This window comes from Leucoraja erinacea, chromosome 12, assembly GCF_028641065.1.
Source record: "Leucoraja erinacea ecotype New England chromosome 12, Leri_hhj_1, whole genome shotgun sequence".
In the NCBI taxonomy this organism is placed as follows: Eukaryota; Metazoa; Chordata; class Chondrichthyes; order Rajiformes; family Rajidae; genus Leucoraja; species Leucoraja erinaceus.
This window is the reverse complement of record NC_073388.1, coordinates 24,331,966-24,346,710: the sequence shown is the minus strand read 5'-3', so window position 1 is coordinate 24,346,710 and position 14,745 is coordinate 24,331,966. Positions and strand designations below refer to the sequence as shown.

At 41.7% G+C, this 14,745-nt stretch overlaps 1 protein-coding gene across 1 annotated transcript in view; it reads left to right on the top strand.

Annotated features, from left to right (window-relative positions):
* The first annotated feature begins 427 nt into the window (after positions 1–427).
* LOC129702194 (amine oxidase [flavin-containing]-like) overlaps positions 428–14,745 on the top strand; it is a 43,252-nt gene continuing 28,934 nt past the window's right edge. The window contains exons 1-5 of the mRNA XM_055643834.1: positions 428–757; positions 6,632–6,726; positions 9,266–9,403; positions 12,465–12,569; positions 14,164–14,255. Of these exons, the coding sequence (XP_055499809.1) occupies positions 709–757; positions 6,632–6,726; positions 9,266–9,403; positions 12,465–12,569; positions 14,164–14,255 (479 nt within the window). The 5' untranslated portion in view covers positions 428–708. The remainder of the gene's footprint in view (positions 758–6,631; positions 6,727–9,265; positions 9,404–12,464; positions 12,570–14,163; positions 14,256–14,745) is intronic.

The window sequence follows — 14,745 nt, the reverse complement described above, 5'->3', positions numbered from 1 at the left end:
CATCCGTGGTCCAATTTGGCGGCAATGTCGTAAAATTATATGATGGATGAAGAGACTGGTGAGGTGAAAGGTAAGATCTAAAGGAACTCTACCCTGGTTCTGTCTGTGGAGAGGTAATGTGAGAGTGATGTTGGTGGTTGTTTCATCAACAGTGGGTTGGGAGGGGTGAGCTGTGAGTGGGAGGGGGACAAATTTCCTGAAAAAAGGACATTTCAAATGTCCTGGGGGTAAAAGCCTCATTTTGAGAATGGATGTGATGGAGACAAAGAAAATGAAGGAGCAGAATGGCTTCCTTCAAAGAGACAGGATGGGAGGAAATGTAGTCTAAGCAGCTTATTTATGTCAACGTGGACCCACATATATTCCTTTAATGAAACCTACACACATAATAGTATGTGTTTTATGTGTGGGCTGTTCCTCTGTTTTTAAACGTATTATCAGTCTATAACTGCATTAGATTCTCAGCTTTATTTCTTAACTTGAAACATTAAATGCCCAGCCCTTGACAATCTTGTCAATACCTTTTGCTGCTCTCTCCACCCTTCCGTTGTCTACCAATCAACTCTTCACCTGTAACCACCTATCCGTCGCCAGCTCTCATCCCACTCCTCCTCCTTGCTGTAGACAAACTAACTGCAAAGAAATTGCTCATAAACTACAGCAAAGAATCAAAAGGTAGCGAGGGGGGTTTAAAAGAAAATTGAGAAAATGTCCACTGGAAAACAAGACGTGATTATCATTGGTGGGGGCTTGTCTGGTGAGTGAGTCTCTTTGCTTTTTTTTCGGATTCGTGCATTAAATCAGGAATAAACCGTTTCAATCGCTGTCGCCTTGTATTTGACCTAAATTGGCTAAGATCGAAAATATTATTAAAACGAATATTCTTTAGGTTAGATATACAGCGCGGAAACAGGCCATTCGGCCCACCCAGACGGTGCCGGCCAGCGACCTCGCACACCGACCGTGAGGTGCCTTGTTGACTGTGGCAAGATATTGTCCGTGACATTAACATGAACACTATCCTACACACACTAGGGACGATTTTACCATGCCAACTAACCCACAAACCTACACGTCTTTGGAGTGTGGGGAGAAACCTGAGATCCCGGTAGGTCAAGGACCCCGCAGAGAAACGTACAAACATCGTACAGACAACACCTGTAGCCGCGATCGAACCCGGGTTGGAAGCGCTTTCAGGCAGCAACTCTGTGTCTAACACCGTGCCGCCCTTATTTTGTTTCTAATTTATCCAAAATGTCGAAACAAAACCAATTGTTTTCTGTGACATTCAGGTAGATTTTTATTTAAGACGAAGTCTCTAGGCGTTTCACGACTGCTATCCTCTTAAAAGCACGCTGTGATTTAAAACAAAATCTTATTACCGTGGACTCGGTGGGCCGAAAATGATATTTAGACGCTGTATCCCTGAACTTAGTATATGTTATGATGGGTTTAGCCTTTTAAGTTATAGTTACCTTGGTAGTCGTAAAACCATTAACAATGAGCATTATCGATGAGTGTGCAGTGCTTCAGGCTAATTTCTTCTTTGATCCAATCTCATTCGTCTACTCGCTTTTTTTTAGTCTGGAAGTGAACAAATGTAAAATATCACGGACAAAACCTTGCCACAGCAAGGCATCCAACGGTGTGTAACAGAGATGCAGTCTCCTGTTTGAAATTATTTTAAAATCAATTATTTTTGTAATTTATTAGAGGCATTAATGACTATTGCAGTGCACGTGTTGTAGAGCCTCTTGGCTTTTAGGATGATGTAGGCGAATAAGGTTTTTTTTAAACCAGCAACTATCAGAGATCGAGAAAGGAAAAAGTTTGTGATTTAACTAAATTTAGAAACTGAATTTACAAAGTGAGGGAATGGTGGGAAAAAGACAAAAAGTATAACATAATATATATTTGAGTTTGCACCTTGTTGGAAAGAGAATACAGTGTTTAAATTGTTAACTTTTTGTTTCTTGTCCAAAAAGATTCAATGACATTGGGGTTGTAATTATTAACACTATGCAGTCCCAAAGCCATTAAGTATAAACTCATTGCAAAAAGTAACAGTTTTGAGGATGTGAAAATCCTGCAGCAATCAGGCAAGATGCCATTTTTGTGATGCAGATGGCAAACCTGTGCAAATCGACCAATTAACTTGGGAGACTTGCACTGATGGTCTATCTCTCCAATACTTCTATCTCCAATGACAGATTTGTCCATCACAAACAAATCCATTTGTAACAGTGTGGATCATAATCAAATCATTTGTTTTCCAGGAGGGTTTACCAGGTTAATATTTTGAAAGTATTCTGTCGTTAGAGTTGAGATTGCAGAATTTATTTGTGATTCCCTCGAACGTTAGTACCCGTTCAAACGATGTCATGGGTGGATATTACTTGATAGAGAGCACGTATCGGCAATAGATATTGGTGAAGCTGCACAGTTGCCGTATTAGATAGCAAATAAATGCCTCGTTATTCTTGCTATGTTGATGTTACATATGCAATGTATGCTCAGGTCAGTCTTAGACAATAGGTGTAGTAGTAGGCCATTCGGTTTTTCAAGCCAGCACTACCATCAACTGTGATCATGGCTGATCATCCACAATTAGTACCCCGTTCCTGCCTTCTCCCATATCCCTTGACTCCGCTATCTTTAAGAGCTCTATCCAACTCTCTCTTGAAAGCATCCAGAGAATCGGCCTCCACTGCCTTCTGCAGCAGTAGAGGCCTGTCTTGTTGTTGATAAAATTGTTAAAAAGACAATTTATAAACATTAAAATTATGTTGAATTCTTCTGAATTACTGCAATGTTGTGCCCACTGTTGGGCAACACAATATATGAATGAAGTACAAGCCTTGGAGAGGGTAGAGATTTCCAAAAATGCACCCAGGATTAACACTGTCAGCATTTTGGGTTGTGACTCTTCATTGGGACTGAATAGAGATGATGTAGTCAGTATGAAGAGGTGAGGTGGAGGCAAGCAATCGGTGGATCCAGATGAGGGGTGGTTGTTTGGCAGATGGAGTTGGTAGAGAAGAGAAGGAATAGTAACAGAGGGTGTGAGGAGATGGTAGAGGCAACTAAGGGTTGCAAATGATGAAACCTAGTCGGAAAGGAAGGTGGTGTGGAATTAAATAAGGGACTTTGGGCAAAAGGGAACAATGCCAGGAGAACACCCAGTGGGGATGGAGATGGAGGGGGGGGTGGGGGGAGGAATGGGATAATTGTGGGATGGGGTTGAAAAGAAAGGATGTGTGCGCACAGCTACTCTTCGAAGGAACCAGCCAGATATTTGTGTAACTGCTATCACCAAGATGGCGAGTTTGAAATGGTCTGAAGTTTTACCCTGAATTGGAGGATAGTATTTGTGGTTTTGATGAGTTTACATGGACAAGGACATTAAATACGGAAAACTTTAATCCACAAAATGACAACATAACTTCTTTGACAAATTGGTGGAGCTTTGGCGAGTCGAGACGTTTTGGGTGAGCAAAAATTCTTTACTTTGGAATGAAAATAAAGAAATCACCCGAGTCGTGAAAGATATCCAAATACCAATGATGTTTATTCTACTCGCGTGGCGCTAGAAGAACCGTTACAGAAAAAGCCCACGAATAAACACCGGCGTTCTCCAGCCAATCACGAGGGTTTGATAATAACAGAGTGACCACAAGATGTCGCTACAGGGACCCCCCCCCCCCCCCCCCCAGAACCTGAGGTACGGAAACGGCAACCGGAACAAGTGGTAACAGGAGACGGGGCGGGTGTTACAGGGGGGGCTTGCGGAACAAAGCCAGGGGACCGTAACAGGGTGGGAGTAACAGAAGTAACCGGTGCGGGGGAAATGGGCACAACAGGTGCCGCCGGATCGGCCAGCGGACGGCTCCTATATCGAGGCTGTGCCACCACCAACGGGCTGTCAACGTCCAGGAGAGCTGGCTTGAGCCGGGTGACGGAGACAACCTCCACTCGCCCCCCAACGTCCAAGGTCAAGGTCACGACACCAGGAATGGACCTTCGTAGACACGCTGCAGCGGGGACCTGTTCGACTCCCTGTGAACAAAAACAAATGAGCAGTTCTTAAGGACCGGCGGCATGTGGACCGGGGTTGTCCCATGACGCAAGGTAGGCACGGGAGCCAGGCAGCTCACTCGCTCCCAGAGACTCGCCAACATCGCCGAGGCAGATTCCAGCTGCCCTCGAACCGAAGGGAGAAAATCCCCGGGCACCCGCAAAGCTGAGCCGTACACTAACTCGGCAGACGACGCATCTAAGTCCGCTTTGGGGGCCGTGCGGATACCTAATAACACCCAATGCAAATGGCCGACCCAGTCCGGACCCATGAGCAGTGCCTTCAGTGCCGCTTTGAGGTGGCGGTGGAACTGCTCCATGAGCCCGTTTTCCTGGGGGTGATAGGCGGTGGTGTGGTGCAATTGTGCCCCGTATAATTTTGCCAGCGAAGCCCACAACGAGGACGTGAACTGTGCCCCCCGGTCGGTAGAAATGTCTGCCGGAATCCCAAACCTAGCAATCCAATTGCCACACGATCCCCATGTCCTCCATCATCTGGTACTCCTCTCTGGCGATGCGCAGCTTGTCAGGCCGGAGCCAGCGCGCCCGAGCATGCACTGGCGGTCCCATAGTGGGGATATGATGCACCACCCTGTGCCTGGGAAAACCACACCTGTGGCCAAATAACAACGATGTTTGTTCTACTAGCGTGGCGCTACAATGAACCATTACAGAAAAAGCCCGCAAATAACTCCGGCGCTCATGTGACTTCTCCAGCCAATCACGAGGGTTCGATAATAACTGAGCCATCACAAGGTGTCGCTCCAGAGCCTTAATTTCTGAAACATCACTTTCCTTTTTAAAAGCTGTTTAATAATCTGTTTCATTAGGAAATGGTTGATCATCTTTAATATCTCCTTCCATGTTTTGCAAAGTACTATATATGTACCAGTTATTGACAATAGCTGATGGTAGCTTGGAGTTGTGGGCTAATACAGGGGATTGGCAGATAATGGTCACCTCAAGATTATCATTCAGTATATATAGATATTTTGTTCAAGAAGGAACTGCAGATGCTGAAAGATCAAAGGTACACAAAATTGCTGGAGAAAGTCAGCGGGTGCAGCAGCATCTATGGAGCGAAGAAAATAGGCGACGTTTCGGGCCGAAACCCTTCTTCAGTCTGAAGAAGGGTTTCGGCCCAAAACGTCGCCTATTTTCTTCGCTCCATAGATGCTGTTGCACCTGCTGAGTTTCTCCAGCAATTTTGTATATAGATATTTTGTTGGATTGTTTTTTTTTTTGCCATAAATGTGACAGTATGGACAAACAGAAGACTATGTTGCAATATCTGAGAATAGCTTGCAAATCTGCAGCACAGCAGTAACCCTTTAGAATCGAACACAGATATAACTTAATCTGCATAGAAATTGTGTGCTGAATATTTTAATATTGTTAATTTCTCCTCGTATGCCATCAGCTCGAATTTTAGACAGAACAGGAATAAATCATAAGGCTTGCGTTTTTACTGTTTTCATTTCAAGCCTAGTATCATCAACAGGATATTGTGTCCTTAAATTAGAGTTTTTATAGCATACGAGCTGCGTAATAACAGCTGGTGTTCTGAAATCATTCGCGTTTGGTTGTTTACCACCTTCACGGTGAGATGTGTAATTTCCTGCTTTGCTGCTGTACTTTAACATGGATTGATTTGCAGCTTAATTGGCTGAATAAATCATTTCAGAAACCTTTATTACGCTGACAGCGTGTAGGAAATGAGTGGGAGGCAAGCATGACTCTGAAAGCAGACCAATGAGTTTATATTGATTAATATCTGCAAAAGACCATTAAACTTTGTTTAACTTGTAATGGAAGTAGAAGCTTCCTGCAGTGCCGACAGGTTTATCTCATAATTTCTGGAACTGTGTTTTGAAATAGAAAAATATCACCATATATATTTAAACCAAGGGAGTAAATGATGGAAGAATCAGTGGCTAAAGGGAAGAAGCAATGCACTATTTTTTCTTGAGAAGACTGTAAATGATTGATGTTACACATGTCTAGAGTTTAAAGTCATCTTTAATTGTAACACATAGTATAGCGGTACAGCAGGTTGTTAGTTCATCACTACCGCTTCCAAGACTACCTAATGTAGGAAGTGGGTGTTAATATAAAGCATACAGTAAGGTGGGGTTAATGATGCTACTCTACCATGATTGGTTCACATGCAATAACCAATCTACAAAGACTAAATGTAAATTGTGGCATCATTTTCAGACCACATTCAAAACTGTTGGAAACTGATTTCATTCAATAAATTGTGAACATTGATCAGATATCCTGGTTGGTTTCCACAAGTTCTCATTCAAAGTGTCTTAGATTCACTGTGGAGAAGCACAACTATGCTGTGCCTGATTTAAACTTGGCCATCTTTGATTAAGATTTTATTTGTTTTGCTCTGATTCAATATTGACAGAAGAGTTGAAAATCTAATGAATTATTTGTAATGCTAAAATTATTTGTTTTGTGCAACCTTATTTTCTGGCCTGAGTCCAGGTCTCTCTTGGTATATAGAGCCTCCTGGTTGCTGCCCATCACTGTTGTTTGTATTTTACAGGTCTGTCAGCTGCCAAGCTGCTGATAGAGGAAGGCCTGAAAGTGCTAGTGTTAGAAGCGCAGGATCGTGTTGGTGGAAGGACATACACAGTTCGAGTAAGAAATGAAAATAATCATGATCTCTACATTCTGGGGAAGAATAGGTTCCCGAAACGGCAAGCTTGGGATTTGGATTACCAGCAGAATGTATTCCATGGTGTCCTAGCCTGTTTCTGTGGAGCATGAGAAGGATATTTGGTCTGCAGGTGAAATCCATGAGGAGTACTTGTGATTACTAGTCCACAAAGAGGGCTGAAAACACTGCCATTATTGCACACTGGCAGAAGAGGGAAGTGAATGCCCTGATACTTGCTATTGATTGACTGGAAGATGCAGCATGGAAACGGGTCTTTTGCCCACCAAGACCATGCCAACCGTTGATCACCCATTCACGTTACTTCTACATTATCCCACTTTTGCATTGGCTGCCTGCACACTAGGGGCAATACACAGCAGCCAATTAAAATGACAAATCTGCACATCTTTGGGATGTGGGAGGAAACCAGAGCACCTGCAGGAAACCCACACGATCACAAGGAGAATGTGCAAACCTCCACATTTGCACAATTTGCCTGGATCTTTAGCGTTGAGGCAGCAGCTCTACCATCTGTGCCACTATGCCACCCCTATACCTGTGAATTAACTCACTTGCACCTTTTGAAGTATACTGCAGCTTGTCTCCCTGCTCATTGGTCAGTCTGAAAGTAAAGGAGTTTTTGTTTTTAACCACACCTCATAGAAAAAAACTATGTTCTGATCAAATGGGATTAATAATCTGATCTGTGATTCTTGAAGTACTGCTATACTTTGTACACTTGAGTTTAATGTTATAATAATGCACAAGGAATTATTTCAGCACCCAGCGTGTGTCTATCTATAATATTTGCTGACTGCAAACCTATCACAAGTATATCATTGCAACGTGTTATTTGGCTCCCCCCACAAAGCAGTAGAATCCACCTGTGAAAATGAAGTGTTCACTTGCTGAAAACTTCCCTTCTCCCAACACACGGCTATGGAGCTAATTTCCCATTCCCACCCCCTACCCTGGTTGATCTCTTCCATGCTCAGCGCAACCAAAATCCTCCTTGGTCCTCCATTGTCATCCCTCCTCTTTCCCCGCCCTTCAATTCAGGCAAAAACAAACCTTTCTGCTCAAATTCCTTATTTTCCTTTTATCTTGCATGCTAAGGACAATTGTTTTTTCTCCAATGTAAAGTTTGTTTTCTTTGTACTGAAAAAAGTATATCAAGAATGGGTCTTTATATCAGGAAATTTATAACAAGATGCTATTGGCAGATTTGGCTTTTGTATTAAAAATATGCATGAAAAATATTAAATGTTATATTGAAAAATAATCACTGTTGCCAATTCCTGTTAAGTGATTCCTGCTGGTTAATGTGCATGCATGAATTTCATTTACACAGAGTAGTGAGGGCTTGGAACACATTGCCAATGGTGGTGGTGGGAGCAGCAGATACGATAGTGGCATTTGGGAGGATTTCAGACAGGCGCTTGGAAGTGCAAGGAATAGAGGGATTTGGATTATCTACAGGCAGATGATGTCAGTTCAACTTGGCATCCTATTCGGCACTAACGTTGTGGGCTGAAGGGCCATTCCTATGCTGTACTGTTCTATGTTGTATAGGGCGATTTCACTAAAGGTCACTGGAGCGTAGATCCGCACCTACGTGACCAAAATTCTCAAGTGGAGGACACTCGAGGGTTCGGTACATGTTAGTGGATGGGAAAAAACGCATTTTCCCACCCGTTAAAAACATAGAAAACGGCGAGGTTGTGAGCTGCAATTTACTGTGCCAGTCGGGGTGACCGTGAGGCACAGCTACCTAGATTTACAGGGAAAAAAAAGATAGCAAGTAAGGTAAATTCAAGACGGAACTGAAGGTGCCAATCCGGCGGAAATGAACAGCCGACATTTGCCGTGGATATTTACAGGTCCAAAATATCGGGAATTATCGCGTTTGCTCGCTGAATTTCATCAAAAGTAAGGCATTATTAACTTACTTTTGATAAATTCAGCGAGCAAACGCGATAATTCCCGATATTTTGGACCTGTAAATATCCACGGCAAATGCCGGCTGTTCATTTCCGCCGGTTTGGCACCTTCAGTTCCCTCTTGAATTTACCTTACTTGCTATCTTTTTTTTTCCCTGTAAATCTAGGTAGCTGTGCCTCACGGTCACCCCGACTGGCACAGTAATTTGCAGCTCACAACCTCGCCGTTTTCTATGTTATTAACGGGTGGGAAAATGCGTTTTTTCCCATCCACTAACATGTACCGAACCCTCGAGTGTCCTCCACTTGAGAATTTTGGTCACGTGGGTGCGGATCTACGCTCCAGTGACCTTTAGTGAAATCACCCTATAATACAAGAATTTGCCTTGCCTTTCACACACTGTTGAATAGCACATCCACAATGATTGCCAAGATGTGCCCATCATAAATAGTATTTCAGGAAGCATTAAGGATACCACCACCAAGAGAACTGTGAACCAGCAGAAGTCATCGCTGTTAAAGGAACAGGCAAGAAATTAAAAAGAAAATGGTTATTCATTGATGCAATTATTCCTTGTAGGGTCCAGAGTTCCAGTACGTTGACTTAGGGGGAGCATATATTGGACCGACACAAAACCGGATTTTGCGTTTGGCCAAGGAGCTGGAAATAGAGACTTACAAAGTAAATGAGAAAGAGAAACTGATTCACTTTGTAAAGGTAAAATATTCTTTCATTTTCTAATAATATTGGAGTTAAAGGATGTAATTCTAGAGAATGAAGCGCTCATTGTTGCTGATATTTGTCGTTTTGTGGATGATCAATTGAGCAGATGACAGACATGGCCGGACCTTCCTTGTATCTTCTTCAAAATGGAATATCAAACTGCCTCGCATGAATCACTTTCTTTTGAAATAAAATTACATTCCCTGCCTGTGTGTCACATGGCAACAATCTTGAGACTTTCAAAAAAGATTCAAAACTGCATTCAAATGTTACTTCATTTGGACTGACTGGTATTCAATTATCAAATAACTACCATTACGCTTTGGCTGTCAGTCTTTATAATACCTCATTAAATATAAAAATATATATTAGGCTTGAATTTCCATAGAAGGATGTTAAAATGTCCTGTTATTATTGCAGGGGAAGACCAATAAAAATGCCAGAGGAATCTTGTAAATGTTCTTCATTTACTTTTCCAATGGAAGTTTAAATTGATGGCTAACAGAGGGTTCATTATATCAAATTTAATGAAATATTTTAGTCTGATTCCTTGTAATTCAAATCTGCCTAATATTGCTGTTTAGTTCCACATTTGAGGCCAGTTGTATCAAGGCTCACATGGAAATGGAATGTTGAAAATGATCTTCATTTTGAGAAATCTCAATGGCTTTATTAAAATTAATATAAATATTCATAGCCTAGAATATTTTTTCTTCATCAGCACGTTATTAGGAAAAAAGATCAAATACAGATGCAATTTTTTTTAAAGGTGCTTTGAGAATATACTTTTCTTAGTAAAAGTACCTGTCAATGTTGTTTTATATCTGCACAATGCAGACATTTCTAAACTGCAAATCTGATGACAAATATCCAGTTTTAGAGGGAGTACATTTTTCCCACTTATTTCTCTATCTTGTGATGTTGAAGCAATAATTCATGTGGTAATTGATGAATTGTCAAAGGAAGAAAAAAGGATTGATATTCAAATCATACCTGCCATCTCTTACCACTTTCTTTGTGCTGGGTTTGGTGATGATTCAACAAGTCGACGACACTTTAAGCATTTAAACTTTGCTAAAAATAAAACAAAATTATTATTTGTTAGTGACAGATGCACCTGGTTACCTACATCAAAAGAAGTAAAGTGACTCATGATTGTTAAAGTGATAGCAATTATCACAAAGCTCCACATGGAAATTTTCATGCATTATATTATGCGCATCCTTTCATTATAACTGGAGATAAAAAGTCTAGTTGTTTCTCCTTTGATATACATGGAAATGTGCCTCTATCACTGTTTCCCAGAGACAAATTGCTCTTTTGTGCTTGTATTTTGCTTCTGTTGTTATGGATACAGAATAAAAATGAAAGGCCCTGAAGTGAGGCTGTCATTTTTAATTTATCTGTTTGAGTTTACTGATGTGTGGTACGATGAGAAAACGAGAGACAGTCAAAAAAAAAAGACAGGAAATCCAGCCATTGGGATTAGTTAAGAGTTGAGTGTTTTTAATATTAGATACTTAAGTTTATTGTAATGTGCCTTATCAAGCAGCAGTCCCAAAGAGCCCACAGACACTGAAATCTTATTTTTTATTCCCTGTTATGAGAGAGTAACTCTTAATTGAGTTATAAAGCTTGATTTAATTGCATAATTACACAATGTGTGATTGACAAGGGAATTGTTTATAACTTTCATTCTGACTGGGAATAATACTGACTGTGTATGCAAACTTTGAGTTTTGTTAAGAATAGCATTGTCACTATATACAGTTTATGACATATAAATATGTTTTGGATTGACACTTTTTCAAATGCTATGATTAGTTTATTCAATTTTATTTAATTACTTGGTTGTTGATATTAGTTTAATGGCAGTCCCCAATATTCTGCCACTGGCTATCGGATCCCCACAAAAACCATGTCATGTAACAATCTGTCTAAGCCTTCGTCTTCGTATAACTGACTGACCAAACCATCTTTCTGAATGGCTTTGTGGTGTGACATTGAATTATACAACACGATCGACTACATCTACAATGGTGTGATTCTGTCACCATGTGCCTAGCAACCATGATAATGTAGCATCAGTTAAATCTTGTTTGTATTTAGTATCAACTTTAAAGACTTTCCATGATGAACGATTCTGACACAAACCATGGACAGCAATTACAATTAGAGACAAAGTTATCACAGTAATAAACACAGAGCGCTCTCTGACTCTCCCTCTCCCCCCCCCCCCCCCCCCCCCCCCCCCCCCCCCCCCCCCACCCCCCCCCCCCCCCCCCCCCCCCCCCCCCCCCCCCCCCCCCCCCCCCCCCCCTCCAGCGGTGTTGTTTCCTTGGTGTCTGCTTAGAGTATCTTGTTTCCAGGCAACTTATGAATCTGAGATTGCTGGGCAAGGAGCCGGAGACTTCCCGCTCACTGCATCCACCGATAAGATGCTGTAGATAATGCCACGCCAAAAGCGGAGACACTTCTGATGATAACATTGTTGAAATATTTGATTGATTCAGGTCTGTATCCTGTTGCCTTTGGATTCAGCTATTGTTTCTTACTGAGGGAATACATATATATGAAGGCTCATTTGACAAGTGTTCCAATGCTATCAAGTATTCCCATCACCCACAAACAATAAATATCCCTCTTGGATTTCCTTACCTTTGGCAGTCACCGAGGTACATTGTTGAGTAGAGTGACAGCCGCAGGGAAGAAGCTGTTCCTGGACCTGCTGGTCCGGCAATGGAGAGACCTGTAGCGCCTCCCGGATGGTAAGAGGGTAAACAGTCCATGGTTGGGGTGAGAGCAGTCCTTGGCGATGCTGAGCGCCCTCCGCAGACAGCGCTTGCTTTGGACTGGGCATGGTGGGGGTGGAAGGTGAGAACGAGAGAAGACATCTGACTATTGAGTGTGCAATGGGTACAAAACTAACATTTAACCATTCATCTTTGAGAAATGGATATATGCCAAGTGCTCCATCAAGTAACCATGGGCACAAAGCCCGTGGATGCATATGGATTTTTTTCAGGTGAATAGCCTTCGTTATCTTGTTTTGCAGGGGAAATCTTACCCATTTAATGGGCCATTCCCTCCTGTGTGGAACCCGATTGCTTATATGGACTACAACAACTTCTGGAGAACTTTGGATGACATGGGAAATGAGGTGACAGGCATGCTTCTTTCCTGGAACATGTTATTGAGAGTTTGAAAGAGCCCAACATTTATTTTTAATGTTTTTATCCTTATTATCATAGTTTTTATAGGAAGTCAGTGAATCTTAAAATCTGTGCTGACCATGAACCAGACTCCAGGTTTACTAAAAGACATCTGCTGACTGATCAAAATGTTTCTAGTTGTAATAAATCTGAGGCCCTACATTTCAAGAACCCAGTAACTCAAGGAAGTATTCAACAAATCTAACAGCCCTTAGCAATTCTAATAATTCTGAAACATTCAATGGCCCACACTGTCATCTGGGTGGAAACACTCAAATGTTATAGACTAGGATGCCAAGGCAAATATGTTATCAAAGACTGTGTTGTAAAGTACTGAAGTGATAAAATGCTCACCTGTGGCTCAGTGAAGTAAGCCTGGCCTACAAGGAAAGTCGATTGAGGCACCACTTCTGGAGACAAAACCCTGGCAAATGCCTTGGAAAATCTAAATGTAACAAGTAGTTCTGGCTGGAAGAGCAGAATTTAGATTATTTGTTGATGTTATCTCCTCCTCCAGTATTCTCAGAAACCCATTGTGGAGCCCAGATTAGTTTGTTAATTGTGTTGAAATAGTTCAATTCCAAAAATAATAAAAGTTTTCTGAATACAACGTAAGTAGCAGACTGGCTATGGATCCAAGATATGGCCACCAACAATTGCATAGCTTCCCTTGAACCAAGTAGAATTGCGTTGATGAATGGATCTTGGCAAACAGTACATTTTAAATAGTTGCTACATTTTCAAAGGAACAGGATTTGCAGTGTTCACACAATCTTCTCCTCACTCTGTTACTTGCATACAGTGATCATTGTAAGGACAAGGATTTAACTGTAAAAGACAAAGATAGGGCTCGTAAAAATAACGGAGTCAGGGGATATGGGGAGAAGGCAGGAACGAGGTACTGATTGGGGGTGATCAGCGCACATTGAATGGCGGTGCTGGATCGAAGGGCCAAATGGCCTACTCCTGCACTTATTGTCTATTGTCTATTGTCTCTATTGTTGGAATGTCTCAGTGGGTCAGGCAGCATCTCCGGAGAACATGGATAGGTGATGTTTCAGGTTGGAACTTAACATGAAGAAAGTTCCCGACCAGAAACATCACCTATCCACATCCTCTGGAGATACTGCCTAATCTGCTGGGTTACTCCAAAAAGACTTGGCCTTTTTTTTTATAAACTAGCATCTGCTGGGGAGTGAACTGAACTGAGCTTAGGCCAGTCAATTCATCTGCCAAATATCTGCCCCTACCAGGAATTATAGGGCCTATCAGAAGTGCAATTGTTTAGCTATGCCCTCGATCAACCTGGAAATTTTGGATCCAATTAATTTGTTTTGTCAGGAATTTTATCCCTGGAACTGGAGAATATAATTTTTGATAAATTACCATCGTAAGGAGACTTTGTTTATTTTCCATCTGTATAGAATTTCTAAATAAGTATTTGAAATGGGGGGGGGGGAGGCAGTATTCTAACTCAATCCCATGTTGCCAGCCTTTTTCATTATCATGAATTGATCAGAATTGTTAATTTGATATTTGTAGATTCCTGCAGATGCACCATGGAACACTCAACGTGGAGAAGAGTGGGATAACATGACCATGAAACAGTTAATTGACAAACTTTGCTGGACCAGGTGGGCTGCTACTGACCGCTCATTTCTGTTTGTGATGGTATTCTCAACAGAAGGTAATATTCTGTAAAGAAAATCTTTCCCACAACAGCAATGTTCTGCTGTTTACGAACATGAGCTCGGTCTTGCCACCATGAGAGCAAATGCAACAGCCTACTTCAGAAACCTTGCACCTTGAATAGATGGATCTTATTGATGAGCTCTGTACCTATCAATACCAAGGATATCAGTTTTCAAATCAGGTTCAACTGGATAGGCATAGGTTTCATCCAAATTAGACTTTCCTCAAAATAAGTCAAATTGCAAATATTCCCAGGTTAGAATGCCAATCGTTCCCCAGAGAGGAAGGAGAAAGACACCCGTCTATTTTCTCTTGGCATTTCACGCTGTTCCATCAACAAACTGGAAGCGAGCCTTTCATTTGGATGAAAATGCCAGTACCTAGGTGGGTGCCTATTATGATAATAAACTTCTCTCAGGAAGTAGTGGTTCA